Source organism: Piliocolobus tephrosceles, chromosome 15 (assembly GCF_002776525.5).
Source record: "Piliocolobus tephrosceles isolate RC106 chromosome 15, ASM277652v3, whole genome shotgun sequence".
NCBI lineage: Eukaryota > Metazoa > Chordata > Mammalia > Primates > Cercopithecidae > Piliocolobus > Piliocolobus tephrosceles.
This window is the reverse complement of record NC_045448.1, coordinates 90,888,430-90,902,234: the sequence shown is the minus strand read 5'-3', so window position 1 is coordinate 90,902,234 and position 13,805 is coordinate 90,888,430. Positions and strand designations below refer to the sequence as shown.

Genomic DNA, 13,805 nt, shown 5'->3' with positions numbered 1-13,805 from the left:
TAAGTTTAAATACTTCAAAGTATTGTGTGAAGAGTGTTATGGGAATGTTGAGACAGGGGTCTAAGAAAGCCTTACAGAGGTGGTGAGATGAGCAGAATGAAAGAAGAATAGGGTTCATTAAGCGCATAGAGGAAGGCCATCCCAGTGGAGCAGACAGCAGAAGCAAAACCTTGAATTGTGAGAGGGCATGGTGCAAACTGACTGGGTTGTACAGTGCGGGTCAGTGAAGTCAGCACTAAAGGGAGAAACAGCCTGCTTAGTGGAGGCCCCTGTGAGTGACAGATGGTGAGTTGGCTTCTGTCTGACTTGGTACCTCCAGTGGTAAGTACACTGACTCATGAGGCAACCCAACCCATGTCAGCTTTGGTTCCTAGGAAGGTTTGTGGCTAAAATAGTACCTGGGTATAATAGGATTGATTAAATTTTTCCCATAAAATTTACAGGTAATTTGCCAAGATAAAACCACATTTTCTGTAATTGAATACAAAATGTCACAGAATGTAAAAGATACGAGAATTAGGAATATGATATTTTGGTAGATGATAGGAAGTATTGGACAGCACACATCAGTGGTGTAATAGCTGTAAGAACAAGTGATTAACAAGTGATTCCCAATTAAACACATCTTTTTTATTTTTAATTTTTTTCTAGGAAACGTAAGAATGTGTTTGCTTCATTTATACAAACAGAAGAACTAAAAATGTGTTAATCAAATTCAAAATATACTATTTATTAAGATGAGTTCTATGAGTTTATACATTTTTATGTGTCATAAGATTGAACTGATTTTCACCTTACCACAAAATTTAGAACTATTGCAAACCTTTATAAATTTTACCTCTTTTTAAAGATATCTAACTGATTTTGAGCCAATTCAGTGCCTGGGACGTGGTGGCTTTGGAGTTGTTTTTGAAGCTAAAAACAAAGTAGATGACTGCAATTATGCTATCAAGAGGATCCGTCTGCCCAATAGGTAATGGGTGGTACCTTTAGTAAATTGGCATCAGCACAGTGTGATCTAATCTCGCGGGTAAAATATCCTTCTTACTGTACTCTGTAAACACCATAGAAAACACAGTTTCAGACCTTTCAAATCTTAGGTTCTAAGTGCTGCCAATTAACCAGCTGTCTAAAAGTTGTTATCTATATAGGTTGCTTTCTATCTACTTTTAAAATATGCCCTTGTTTTTTATTATTAACTCAGGACTTTCATTTACTGGCTTATAATAACTAGACTTCAATAAATTGCAGCATTTTAAAATATCTATATTTTTGTGTAAATAAGGAAGAGTACTAGAACGAAAACATTTGAATTATATTGTCTCTACCCAGTAATAACTATTATTAACACTTTAGAGTATATCCTTTTGATTTTGTTTTCTGGTCATAAATTTACCTAACTGGTAACCAGTTGCCAGTACTGTACAGTTTTGTCTGTTGCTTTCTTCTTCATGTCCTCTATATTTTTCATGTTATTAAGAGTATTTTGGCTGGGCACGGTGGCTCATGCCTGTAATCCCAGCACTTTGAGAGGCCGAGGCGGGCGGATCACAAGGTCGGGAGATCCAGACCATCCTGGCAAACACAGTGAAACCCCGTCTCTACTAAAAATACAAAAAAATTAGCCAGGCGCAGTAGCGGGCACCTGTAGTCCCAGCTACTCCGGAGGCTGAGGCAGGAGAATGGCGTGAATCTGGGAGGTGGAGCTTGCAGTGAGCTGAGGTCGCGCCACTGCACTCCAGCCTGGGTGACAGAGCGAGACTCCATCTCAAAAAAAAACAAAAAAGTTTTTTATTAGAATCCTAAAGTACATTAAAAGTATTTTATGGCTTGGTAATAGTCTATTTAATACACGTGCCATATTTTGTTTAACTATTTCTTATTGTTAAACAATTGGTTTCTAATTTGTAACAATTAGAAATAACTTTACCATTAAAAAAAAAACTTTGCAATATTCATCTTTTTATGTACATTTTGACAATATCTGTTTCCTTAGGATAGATTCCTAGAAGTGTGATTTCTGGCTCAGAACGGTGTGATGCTTAAGATGATAGGCTTCCAGCAATACCTTTTATTCTAACTATATAGAAGGCTCTTGTTGCTTTTTCTTTTCTTTTCTTTTCTTTTCTTTTCTTTTTTTTTTCCTTTTGAGACAGGGTCTCGCTCTGTCACCCAGGCTGGAGTGCAGATTGCGCAGTCTCGGCTCTCTGCAACCTCCGCCTCCCTGGTTCAAGTGATTCTCATGCTTCAGCCTCCCAAGTAGCTGGGATTACAGACATGCACCACCATACCCAGCTGATTTTGTATTTTTGGTAGAGATGGTGTTTCACTGTGTTGGCCAGGCTGGTCTCAAACTCCTGACCTCAGGTGATCCACCTGCCTTGGCCTCCCAAACTGCTGGGATTACAAGCATGCACCACCATGCCCAGCTAATTTTTGTATTTTTAGTAGAGACAGTATTTCACCATGTTGGCCAGGCTGGTCTCGAACTCCTGACCTCAAATGATCCACCTGCCTTGCCCTCCCAAAGTGCTGGGATTGCAGGTGTGAGCCACTGTGCCTGGCCTCTTATTGATTCTAGATTAAATGCACGCTAATTGTGTTGTTGTCGTATCTGGTAGTCGCAGTTTTTTCAAATTCCTGTCTGGTAAGGACAGGAATTGGGTGGTTTTGGGTAATAGGGAACTAATTTTTTTCTTTTGGTAAATAACTTTTGAGTAGTTTAAATATTCATATGTGCCAGGCACTACATAAGCTATAAAAACTAAGCCAGATTTCTACCCTTAAGAAGCCTGTACCTTTTTGGTGCTTTTGTATGTACACTCAAGTAAATACAGTGCAAGAAAGATTTTGACCTTTGCCTTATCTTAGTAAATATTAATAGCTTCTCATGAAGAAGAGCGGATGTGGCCAAAAGGCAGTCAGGCTTCATAGAAATGGTGGTATTTGCTCTGGGTGTCAAGAGTAGCCTTTTCCTCAGTAGAAGACAGGTGGGGAGGGATGGCCAAGTGCATGAAATGGCCTGAGCAAAGGCTTTCACAAGCACTTGGAGGTGGTATGGAGAATGGTGAGAGTTCTGGAATAGATGGAACAAAGGGTGAGAATAGGGGAGGATGGAAGAGAGGAAGAAAAGGATAGGTTGGCCAGGCACAGTGGCTCATGCTTGTAATCCCAGCACTTTAGGAGTCCTAGGCGAGTGGATCACTTAAGGCCAGGAGTTCGAGACCAGCCTGACCAACATGACAAAATCTCATCTCTACTAAAAGGCAGGTGGAGGTTACAGTGAGCAGGTGGAGGTACAGAGATCGTATCACTGTTCTCCAGCCTGGGTGACAGAGTGAGACTGTCTCAGGCAAAAAAAAAGAAAAAAAAAAAAAAAGATAGCTTATAGCACCTTAAATGCCAAGCAAAGAAGTTGGGATTTTAAAACTTTATTTGTATGTGCAGTAGATGCACTTGTAGCATTTATTTCCAGGAAAAAAAAAAAAAAACAAACAAAACTGAAATACTTGTATTTTTTAAAATACAGGACTTGTGTGGCCTTTTAGAAGTATACCCCCTAGGCTGGCCGGGCACGGTGGCTCACGCCTGTAATCCCAGCACTTGGGGAGGCCAAGGCAGGTGGATCACCTGAGGTTAGGAGTTTGAGACCGCCTGACCAACATGGTGAAACCCTGTCTCTACTAAAAGCACAAAATTGGCTGGGTGTGGTGGTGCGCATCTGTAACCCAGCTACTCGGGAGGCTGAGGCATGAGAATCACTTGAACCAGGGAGGTGGAGGTGCAGAGAGCCAAGATTGTGCCACTGCACTCCAGCCTGGGTGACAGAGCAAGACCCTGTCTCAAAAAAAAAAAAAAAAAAAAAAAGAAGTATAACCTACGCTAACTCATCTGTTTCTAATTTTGGTTTTCAAGAAAAGATCTTATTTTATTATTTTTCTGTTTTCACTATTAGATATGAATACTTCTTCAGATATGAACAGCCTTCAGTGTTGTCTTACTCTCTTTTTCAGGCTAATGTTATTTCTTTAATTTTCTTTTTTTATTGATATATACATTTTTTATTGATATCTACATATTTTAGGGGTATAAGTCATATAATTTGTAAAGATCAAATCAGTGCAACTGGAATATCCATCACCTTAAATATTTTCTCTTTCAGGGAATTGGCTCGGGAAAAGGTAATGCGAGAAGTTAAAGCCTTAGCCAAGCTTGAACACCCAGGCATTGTTAGATATTTCAATGCCTGGCTCGAAGCACCACCAGAGAAGTGGCAAGAAAAGATGGATGAAATTTGGCTGAAAGATGAAAGGTAACTAACTTTGTTACGCATACACTTAAGCTAGTTTTTAGCTTGTGTGATTACAATATCAATTTTATAACTTTAGGTTCTTTTTTTTTTTTTTTTTTTTAAAGAAAAGGAACAGCAGAGTTCTGTTTCATGTTTTGAAAAGTTCTCTAACCACTTGTGAAATTTTGATTTAGATTTTGAGAACATGCAGGGGTGACTCATGCCTATAATCCCAGCACTTTGGGAGGCCAAGGTGGGAAGATTGCTTGAGCCCAGGAGTTCAAGACCAACCTGAGCAACATAGTGAGACCCTGTCTCTTAGAAAAAATAAGAGAGAACTTACATGTTAAAAAATTATCAGTTGATAGGGCTCTATACATTGTGACTGATTGAGATATTTATAGTGACTTTTCTCAATATAAGGTATCTGCTTCTGTCTCCAATTTAAAAAATGTTTGTTATTTAATTCTTAGCACTTAACAATTTACAACTTCTTTTTAAGTAGTTTTGAGCTATTTGCAGTTAAAAATACATAAACTTAGCCTGAATATATTGTGCATATTAACTATGATGTGCTATAGGAAGGAAGGCCCTTTAAAAACTATTAGAGAAGAAAAAGGAAGCATGTGTAGGTAGACTGCCACCAAACAACTGGAGTGAAACTCCTACCTACAGGTATCTAAGCAACATTAGACCCACGTGAGGTACCTTGTTAAAGTGGTGCTTATTATAGACTCAACCAATAAGTAAGCCATGGAAGGTCCAAGTGAAGTGGCCGCGTATCTCAAGGCCTTGTGAGGCGCTGCCCTAATTTGGATTAGGGCTTCAGAATCACAGCCAGCAAGGAATCCTTTCTTCACTTTGCATAAAAATCTTAGGCTGCTCTGGCAGCCCCAGACAGTCCCAGGTAACTGTTTCATGTATAAAATTAAGCTTTAAAATTAAGTTTTTTAGAAGGAATGAATGGAATGTGGTATTCTCTATCTCACATTACATGTTTTTATTTAGTTTGTATGTTGTTTTGTTGTTTGCCATTTGGTAAGTGGACTTATTATAGTTGAAGCTTTTTAAACAGAGGGTGCAGTTCAGGTACTTTAATCGATATATATTCACTCTTACCCCTTTGTATTTCTCCCACTTTTAGCACAGACTGGCCGCTCAGCTCTCCTAGCCCAATGGATGCACCATCAGTTAAAATACGCAGAATGGATCCTTTCTCTACAAAAGAACATGTTGAAATCATAGCTCCTTCACCAGAAAGAAGCAGGTCTTTTTCAGTAGGGATTTCCTGTGACCAGACAAGTTCATCTGAGAGCCAGTTCTCACCACTGGAATTCTCAGGAATGGACCATGAGGACATCAGTGAGTCAGTGGATGCAGCGCACAACCTCCAGGACAGCTGCCTTACAGACTGTGATGTGGAAGACGGTACTATGGATGGCAATGATGAGGGGCACTCCTTTGAACTTTGTCCTTCTGAAGCTTCTCCTTATGTAAGGTCAAGGGAGAGAACCTCCTCTTCGATAGTATTTGAAGATTCTGGCTGTGATAATGCTTCCAGTAAAGAAGAGCCCAAAACTAATCGATTGCATATTGGCAACCATTGTGCAAATAAACTAACTGCTTTCAAGCCCACCAGTAGCAAATCTTCTTCTGAAGCTACATTATCTATTTCTCCTCCAAGACCAACCACTTTAAGTTTAGATCTCACTAAAAACACCACAGAAAAACTCCAGCCCAGTTCCCCAAAGGTGTATCTTTACATTCAAATGCAGCTGTGCAGAAAAGAAAACCTCAAAGACTGGATGAATGGACGATGTACCATAGAGGAGAGAGAGAGGAGCATGTGTCTGCACATCTTCCTGCAGATCGCAGAGGCAGTGGAGTTTCTTCACAGTAAAGGACTGATGCACAGGGACCTCAAGGTCTGTATTTGTGGCGCATCACCCTTGGGTTTCAATCTGACGTTTTGTGATTCAGAGAAGTACTTGCAGTACTCTGAAGCATCCTTAAGAGTTGGGGAGAGTGAAAGCATCTGAGAGCAGAGGTCTGAGAAGGTAGCCTTGGAGGGGCCTGCTGCAAGAATAAGAAGTCTTATGTCTGAAACCTTTAGGCAAACCATGCATTCATTCTCTTCGTTAATGTGTTTGTGTTCATTTTACTGTAAAAGGTATTCTCAGTAGTCCAGATAAGGGACAAAAAGAGAAAGGAATCTTTAGGTAAAATCAACCATGAGCAGATATAGCCTCTTTTTTTGTTTTTTTGTTTTTTTTCCTCTATGATTTTGAGTAACCCTGACACGAATACCTCCAGGGCTCTGAAGCAGCATGGTGAAAGGAATCCGAATGGAAGGAGAGACGTGGGTTCCTTTATTAGCCAGCTTGAATTGGGGCAGATCTCCACACTTTTCCTTCTGTTTCTGAACTCTTTAGACTTTGGGGGAAGGGGTAGGAAGCTGAATGGGGAAAGGTAGCAAATAGTTAACCAGATGATTGTTTATAGCTCTAAAACCTTGGATTCTATTTTCAATATATTCAATAGTAAATGTTGTAGTAATATAATATGCAAAATTACTTAAAGATTCTTACTAAAATGTGACATTTCCTTAGTAGTGTTTCTAAAAATAAGTACATGGAACTTTTAATTTAACTAATTTCCCACATTCCATATACTCTTGGCCATCACCAGTAGATGTGGAGTGAACGTATAAATACTTTTCTGATGAAAGTAGCTTAAAGTCTTGATAGATGTGATTCCATTTTAAGTCTTTCCAGTTTTATGTAACCACAGACTTGTTTCAGGCACAAAAGTAGCTATTTGGACACAAGTTATTTTCTTCTAAAATCAGCGGTAGGTTTTCAAATTCTTTGGTATATTTTAAGAGTTTTAGGGTAACAAGTGTAGGAATTAGAAATAATTCTTATTTTTCAATATAATTGTTATTTAGTCATACATAATCATTATGCTTCAGTGATTTTGATGTGGGCCCAAACTGATTACCAAGAATTGTTCTGCACTGAATTAAAAGTTCAGAGATGAATTATTTGGTTGGATTGGAGAAGACAGTTTACAGGAGACCACACACCACTAATATGAGAGAATACTAGCATTTAGGTTTGAATATAGTAAATGGTTATCACTAGGTGGAAAACAACTAGCTGAAATACACATTCTTCTTGTACTTAACACTTGCTGTACACACAAATGCCAACTTGAAAGACAATGAATCATGTTTTCACTAATAATGAATATTCTTCTGCTAATGTTATAATGTAAATGAGATATTGGTAAATATCCATTTAATGCTACAATGTTGTCTAAAGATTTTTCTGTAATTGTCTATGCACCAGAAAAATTGCAAGAAGAAAGTTAATATTCCTGTTAGTTTTTCTAGAAATCAGAAAGGTTTTTTCCTTTTAAAGATTTCTAGTGTGGTCCCCAACCAAAAAAAAAAAAAAAAAAAAAAAAAAGCCAAGATTTTTATGCCTGGGTGAAAAAGCTGTACATTTTGCTACATTCTGACCTAAATCTTTGGCTCAATGTTAAACCTTCTAGGCCCTCTCCCCCTGTTATATTTTGGTCACATTTTTGTCTTCAGGACTTTGACTCCTGCCTCTTTAGACTGACTTCTGGTCTTCTATTTTCTCCACTCTGAGCTTTTCTCAGTTTCTCTTGATATACAGTATTCTGACAGAAACCTGGTCTTTCTTCATTATTCTCATCACACCTGGATTATCTATTCTCTGGTTTCTATGGGGTATGAACCATATCTGTTTTTTTCACCTGTTATAGTCTCAGTACAATGCCTGAATGTTCTAGATGGTCATATCATTTATTTTGAATTTTATTTTTTTTACACTTAAAAGCGTTTATGCTGACTTAACCAGAAAAGAAAATCTGTTGGCCCATGTGGCTAAACTGTTGAGAATTCAGGTAAAGCTTTAGCTGAGATCAAGAGAGTTAGCCAGAACGTGGTTTCTCTCCTCCCCATTTCTTGTTTCTATTTAAATCTTTTGGAGGTGGTGGGGTAGAGGGTGGAGAGAGAAGTATTGCTTTTTCCCACTATTTATCAGAAGTTTTTTTCTACTTAAACCAAGGACACCTACCCATCCCCCAACAAGCCCATTCCCTGGCCAGGCAATGGGATTATGTGGATTGGCTTAAGCAACTTGTAGAGCATGAATGCCTTCCACACTAACCATGGGGTTTTGCTGCATAGTCAGCAAGAAGGAAGTTCCCAAAGTAAAGTCAAGATACTTCTGGTGGAAGCACAGGGAGACAGACACTGGAGAGCCAAAAAGCTTATCTATCATAGATAGGGTTCAGTAAATAACAACTGCCATCAGATGATGGGAGTTGGGAAGAAAGATGACATTTAATGCAGGATAGTCTATTATTGCCTCTGGTACAAAGTTATTTTTTGGAGAGCTGCAGATTATTACCATAGATCTTATACACAATAACTTGATACTTCCAAATCAAAATGGTTTAATGGTATTTTAGAGTTTGGGAATGCAATGTTATTTTCTGCCATTATTTGAAACATGATGAAATTCAATTTCATGAGCTACATGGCTTCCTTTTTCCTCATTTCAACGGCTATGAATGGTGGTCACATTACCCGCAGAGTAGAGTAGACTCTGAGGGAAAGATGGTGTATTTCATGTAGGGCACTTTGGGTTTGAGAAGCCCATGAGATCTCTGGTTAGATGTATTCAGTAAACAGTGTCATATGAGTTTAGAACTCAGGGCAGATATATGGGAGTAGATGTAGTCTTGAGAACACAGAGGTTTTACAAGAGGCAGCATACAATAGTAGTGAAGAGCTCTTATCCCTTCTGATAATCTATATCCCCCCTCTCAGATGCAAACCAAAAGATCAGTCTGTTTCATTCATTCACCAAATAGTTATTAGCTACCATAGAGCAAAAACTGGACTGAAATCTGGGCATGTGGCAGTGGATCACAAGGTCCTTTCCTTATAGACCCAAACTGCTCAGGTTTGAATCCCTGCTCCACCACTTGCTAGCTGGGTAACCTTGGGCAATTTGTTTAACTTCTGGGCCTCACTTTTTATGTCTGTAAAATGGGGGTAGTTCTCATCTAATGGGGTTGTAGTACACGAGTTAGTTAGTAGTAAACTGCTTTGAACTGTGCCTAGCACGTTGCAAGTTGTATTTACAAACTCGTTATTATTAGTTATAATTATTAAGGCTTTAAGTCATAAGTGTAGAGATGCTTGCCTGGGAAGAATATATAGAATAATAAGATTGAGGATTAAGTACCATGATCCCTAGGGAATGTGCATCTCAAAGGGTTTAAATAGATGTTCAATAAATACTAGCACTCTTTGCTACCCTTCCCTTTTCTTTACTAGCAGTACTTGTCTGACACAGAAAAATTGTCACTATTTTCATATTAGCCCATTTTAAAAAGAAATATACTTGAAAATATCTAGTTTATTGTATTTTTTCTTTGTAGTCATTTAAATAATTCTCTTCACTTTTTCTCCTTCATGCACACCCACTGTACTTTTGTCTGTTGTATTCTTTCCAGCCATCCAACATATTCTTTACAATGGATGATGTGGTCAAGGTTGGAGACTTTGGGTTAGTGACTGCAATGGACCAGGATGAGGAAGAGCAGATGGTTCTGACCCCAATGCCAGCTTATGCCAGACACACAGGACAAGTAGGGACCAAACTGTATATGAGCCCAGAGCAGGTGAGTTTTTCAGACTTTTACTTATTAGCACAGCAGCAGATGTACCTGATCAATCTCTTCCCATGTTTTCATTAAAATGCCCAGTAATCTAAAACCCAGTAAGTCTGAAAATTATGAAAACTGGCAGTAGTGTTCCAGTAGTAGAATAGTGACACAGCTAAGATGTAGTTTCTACAACCTGAATTGGGGCTGGATTAAGAAGAACACAGCGCATAAAATGCACTCACCCCCTGAACAAACACCTGACAGTAACCAGGAATTTGGAAAGAGACTTTGAATGCCACCATCCCAAACTTAACTCCAGTTTGCCTTGTGTAGACTGTGTTGGAACGGTTTTCATAGCCAGCTAGACCCAGAGGTACTATACTGAGCTTCCCTCTGTAGTCATTCATAGGCAACTTCCAGCATGTACCATGTACTTGTGGGCTGCTTGGCCTTCACAGGAAAAGTACTGTAATCAGGGCTGAAAAAGTACTGGAAGAGCAGGGGGAGCAGGGCATCCCGGAAACGTCAGGCAAGCATGCTCAGCCACCACCAGGCAAATGACCTTCACAAGCTTCTCTATGCTTAGGGCAGCAGGTCTCAGACGTTTTGGGCTCGGTACCTATTTACACTTGTAGAAATAATTGAGAACCCAAAGGTTTTCTTAACAAAATTTTATCTATCAATATTTGTCATATTAGAAGTTAAAAGAGAAATTTATAAAACTTTATTAAATCAATTAAAGTAACAGAATTAAACCTATCACATCTTAAGATATTTTTATGAAAAATAAGTATTTTCTAAAACAAAAAAAATTCCCCTAAAAAAAAAAATTAGAGTGACATTTGTTTACATTTTTGCCAGTCTCTTTAAAGCTGACTTTTAAGTGGAACATTCTTCTGTCTGCTTTTGTGTTCAGTCTGTTGCAATATGTTATTTTGGCTGAAGCACATGAAGAAATCTGGCCTCACACAGATATGTGTTGGAAAAAAGAGCAATATTTTGTTTCAAGTAATTCTAGGTATTTTTGTTTGATAGTATATCAAAACTTAGTAAGTAATAGTTTCTTAAAATTCATTTTCACTGTGAAATCTAAAACCATTCATGAATATTTTGTACTCCGGTACTTTTAACATCCCTTGGTCTATTTTGTACCTTGAATGGAACTTTTTACCCATCCTTGACTTTATATTATGCATTAGTCATTTGGAAACTATTGGTTCCCTAAGTTTGGCAACTATTCCAAAAGTTGTCACAGTTCATCATGTAATATAAAAAGCCACTTTGGTTAATACAACCACCAATCTCATCAGAAAAGGCTTTACATATTAGGAGGCTATCAAATTCCCACTGGTAGATTCAAATCTTCCAAAATGTTAATTTTCACTTAAAAGCTCAACTTCTTATGATTGGCAACAAGTACCGTTAGTTTTCCTTGAAGTGCCATTCTCACATTGTTCATCTTTTTTTCTCTTTTAAAAAAAAAAAAAGTATTTTTTTTTTTTTTTTGAGATTGGGTCTTGCTGTGTTACCCAGACTAGTTTTGAACTTCTGCCGCAAGCAGTCCTTGAACCTCAGCCTCCCAAAGTGCTAGGATCACAGGTGTGAGCCACCATGCCCAGTCTCATTGTTCATCTTTAAGAAACTGTCCCTTGGCTGGTTGCAGTGGCTCATACCTGTAATCCCAGCACTTTGGGAGGCCGAGGCAGGCAGATTACCTGAGGCCAGGAGTTCGAGACCAGCATGACCAACATGGTGAAACCCCATCTCTAGTAAAAATACAAAAATTAGCTGGGCATGGTAACACACTCCTGTAGTCCCAGCTACTCAGGAGTCCGAGGCAGGAGAATTGCTTGAACTCAGCAGGCGGAGGTTGCAGTGAGCCAAGATTGCATCACTGCACTTCAGCCTGGGTGACAGAGCAAGACTCCATCTCAAAAAGAAACTATCTGTCAAGTATCCAAGTCTCAATAACTGTAGTTTGTCTATCAGTTATTCCCTCAAGTCAAAATGGTGTTCTATGAAAAGAGCAGCTAGCGCATATTGTAACTCAAATAATTGCACAAATGCTAATGATATTCACAAGCTAATCTATGCCTACATCAGCAGGTCTAAACTTCTTAATATTAGTTTGTTTTTTAAATTGACTCATAATTGTACATGTTTATGGGGTACGTAGTGTCGTTTTAATACATACACTATTGGATCAGGGTAATTAGCATATCTAAGGTGTCAAACTTGGAGACAACTATTATACTTTGGTATGGAGCATAAATGTTTTTATGAATATTTTCCATTTTGTCAGATCAGGAAAAAGGTGTATATTTAAAGGTTGAGATTTAATAAATTAATAATTTTTACTGCTAAGGACATTTTAAGTGAAGTGGTTTTTGGTTTTGCCTGTGAGCATGTGGTGCTGAATGTAATTGCTACTGGTATAGCTTGGCACTGCTCGCTTGATTCATGCTTAGGTTCTGTCAGTGCAAATGTCAACACAGTGAAAAATTATGTCTTAGAAATAGTCTTGACCTTGCAGACCTCTTGAAAGGGTTTTAGGGTCCCCAGGAATCCATGGACCATACTTCAAGAACCACGGGATTTGATTATCTTTGAAAGATTATATCAGAGACCAGTAATAGGAACTGCCTTTGAGGAAGGCAACTTTGTTTAACTGTCATAGAGCATCCTTTTGAAGTGTCTGCATTGTTGACGTTAGTCAAGTGTTTCTTTTTTACAGTTTGAAATTTTATTTTGTATTTCATCTTTGAAGGAGGTTGCGGTGAGCCAAGATCCCGCCACTGCACTCTAGCCTGGGTAACAAAGCGAGACTCTGTCTCAAAAAACAGAAAGAAGAAATCAAGCATTTTTACGTAGAGTCAAAAAAGTATCTTAAATGAAAAAATAAAAATGCAGAAATGTGTACACCTTTTGTGTAAAGGAGGAAAAGATAGATACACATTTACTTATGTTTACATAAAAAAACTGTGGAATGATGTGTAAGAAACAAATGGCTATGGGGGCAGTGGCAGAGGGGAAGTGACTGGTGGGGCTAGGCCAGTGAGGGACAGAGTGAGAGGGAACTTTTACTGTTAGTTCTTTTTGAGCCATGGGAATGTGTTACCTATTAAAAGTTCATTTGAGATGAGAAACATATAAAAATTGGCAATAGACATCAAGCCCAATGAACAATAGGTGCCAGTGGTTCTTGTGAATATTGATACTAAAATGAGAATAAAATGCAAAATGTATTCCTAGTAAAAGAGAAATAATTTTAAGTATGCTTATCATTATAAGCTGAGTTGGTGATTCCTATATTAAATTAACAAAGATCAGGAAATGGACGATGGTAAGAACATGGAAAATAAAGGTGGGAATAGGGATTTGTACTTGATGTAGCTAAATTTGGCAAATAATGGATTAGAGACTTAAATGTTAGACCTAATACCATAAAAACCCTAGAAGAAAACCTAGGTAGTACCATTCAGGACATAGGCATGGGCAAGGACTTCACGTCTAAAACACCAAAAGCAACGGCAGCAAAAGCCAAAATTGACAAATGGGGTATGATTAAACTAAAGAGCTTCTGCACAGCAAAAGAAACTACCATCAGAGTGAACAGGCAACCTACAGAATGGGAGAAAATTTTTGCAATCTACTCATCTGACAAAGGGCTAATATCCAGAATCTACAAAGAACTCAAACAAATTTACAAGAAAAAAACAAACAACCCCATCAAAAAGTGGGCAAAGGATATGAACAGACATTTCTCAAAAGAAGACATTCATACAGCCAACAGACACATGAAAAA

The 13,805-nt window shown here is 38.3% G+C and overlaps 1 protein-coding gene and 1 long non-coding RNA gene across 3 annotated transcripts in view; one reads left to right on the top strand and one right to left on the bottom strand.

The window, feature by feature from the left end:
- Positions 1-13,805, top strand: part of EIF2AK3 (eukaryotic translation initiation factor 2 alpha kinase 3) — a 75,225-nt gene that overhangs the window by 49,194 nt on the left and 12,226 nt on the right. For both annotated transcript variants that reach the window (XM_023194881.2, XM_023194882.3), the window contains exons 11-14: positions 851-973; positions 4,163-4,312; positions 5,436-6,216; positions 9,848-10,015. In XM_023194881.2, coding sequence (XP_023050649.1) covers positions 851-973; positions 4,163-4,312; positions 5,436-6,216; positions 9,848-10,015 — 1,222 coding nt within the window. The remainder of the gene's footprint in view (positions 1-850; positions 974-4,162; positions 4,313-5,435; positions 6,217-9,847; positions 10,016-13,805) is intronic.
- Positions 5,268-13,805, bottom strand: part of LOC111528198 — a 39,868-nt gene continuing 31,330 nt past the window's right edge. The window contains exon 3 of the long non-coding RNA XR_002726900.2: positions 5,268-6,367. This is a non-coding gene — a long non-coding RNA (uncharacterized LOC111528198). The remainder of the gene's footprint in view (positions 6,368-13,805) is intronic.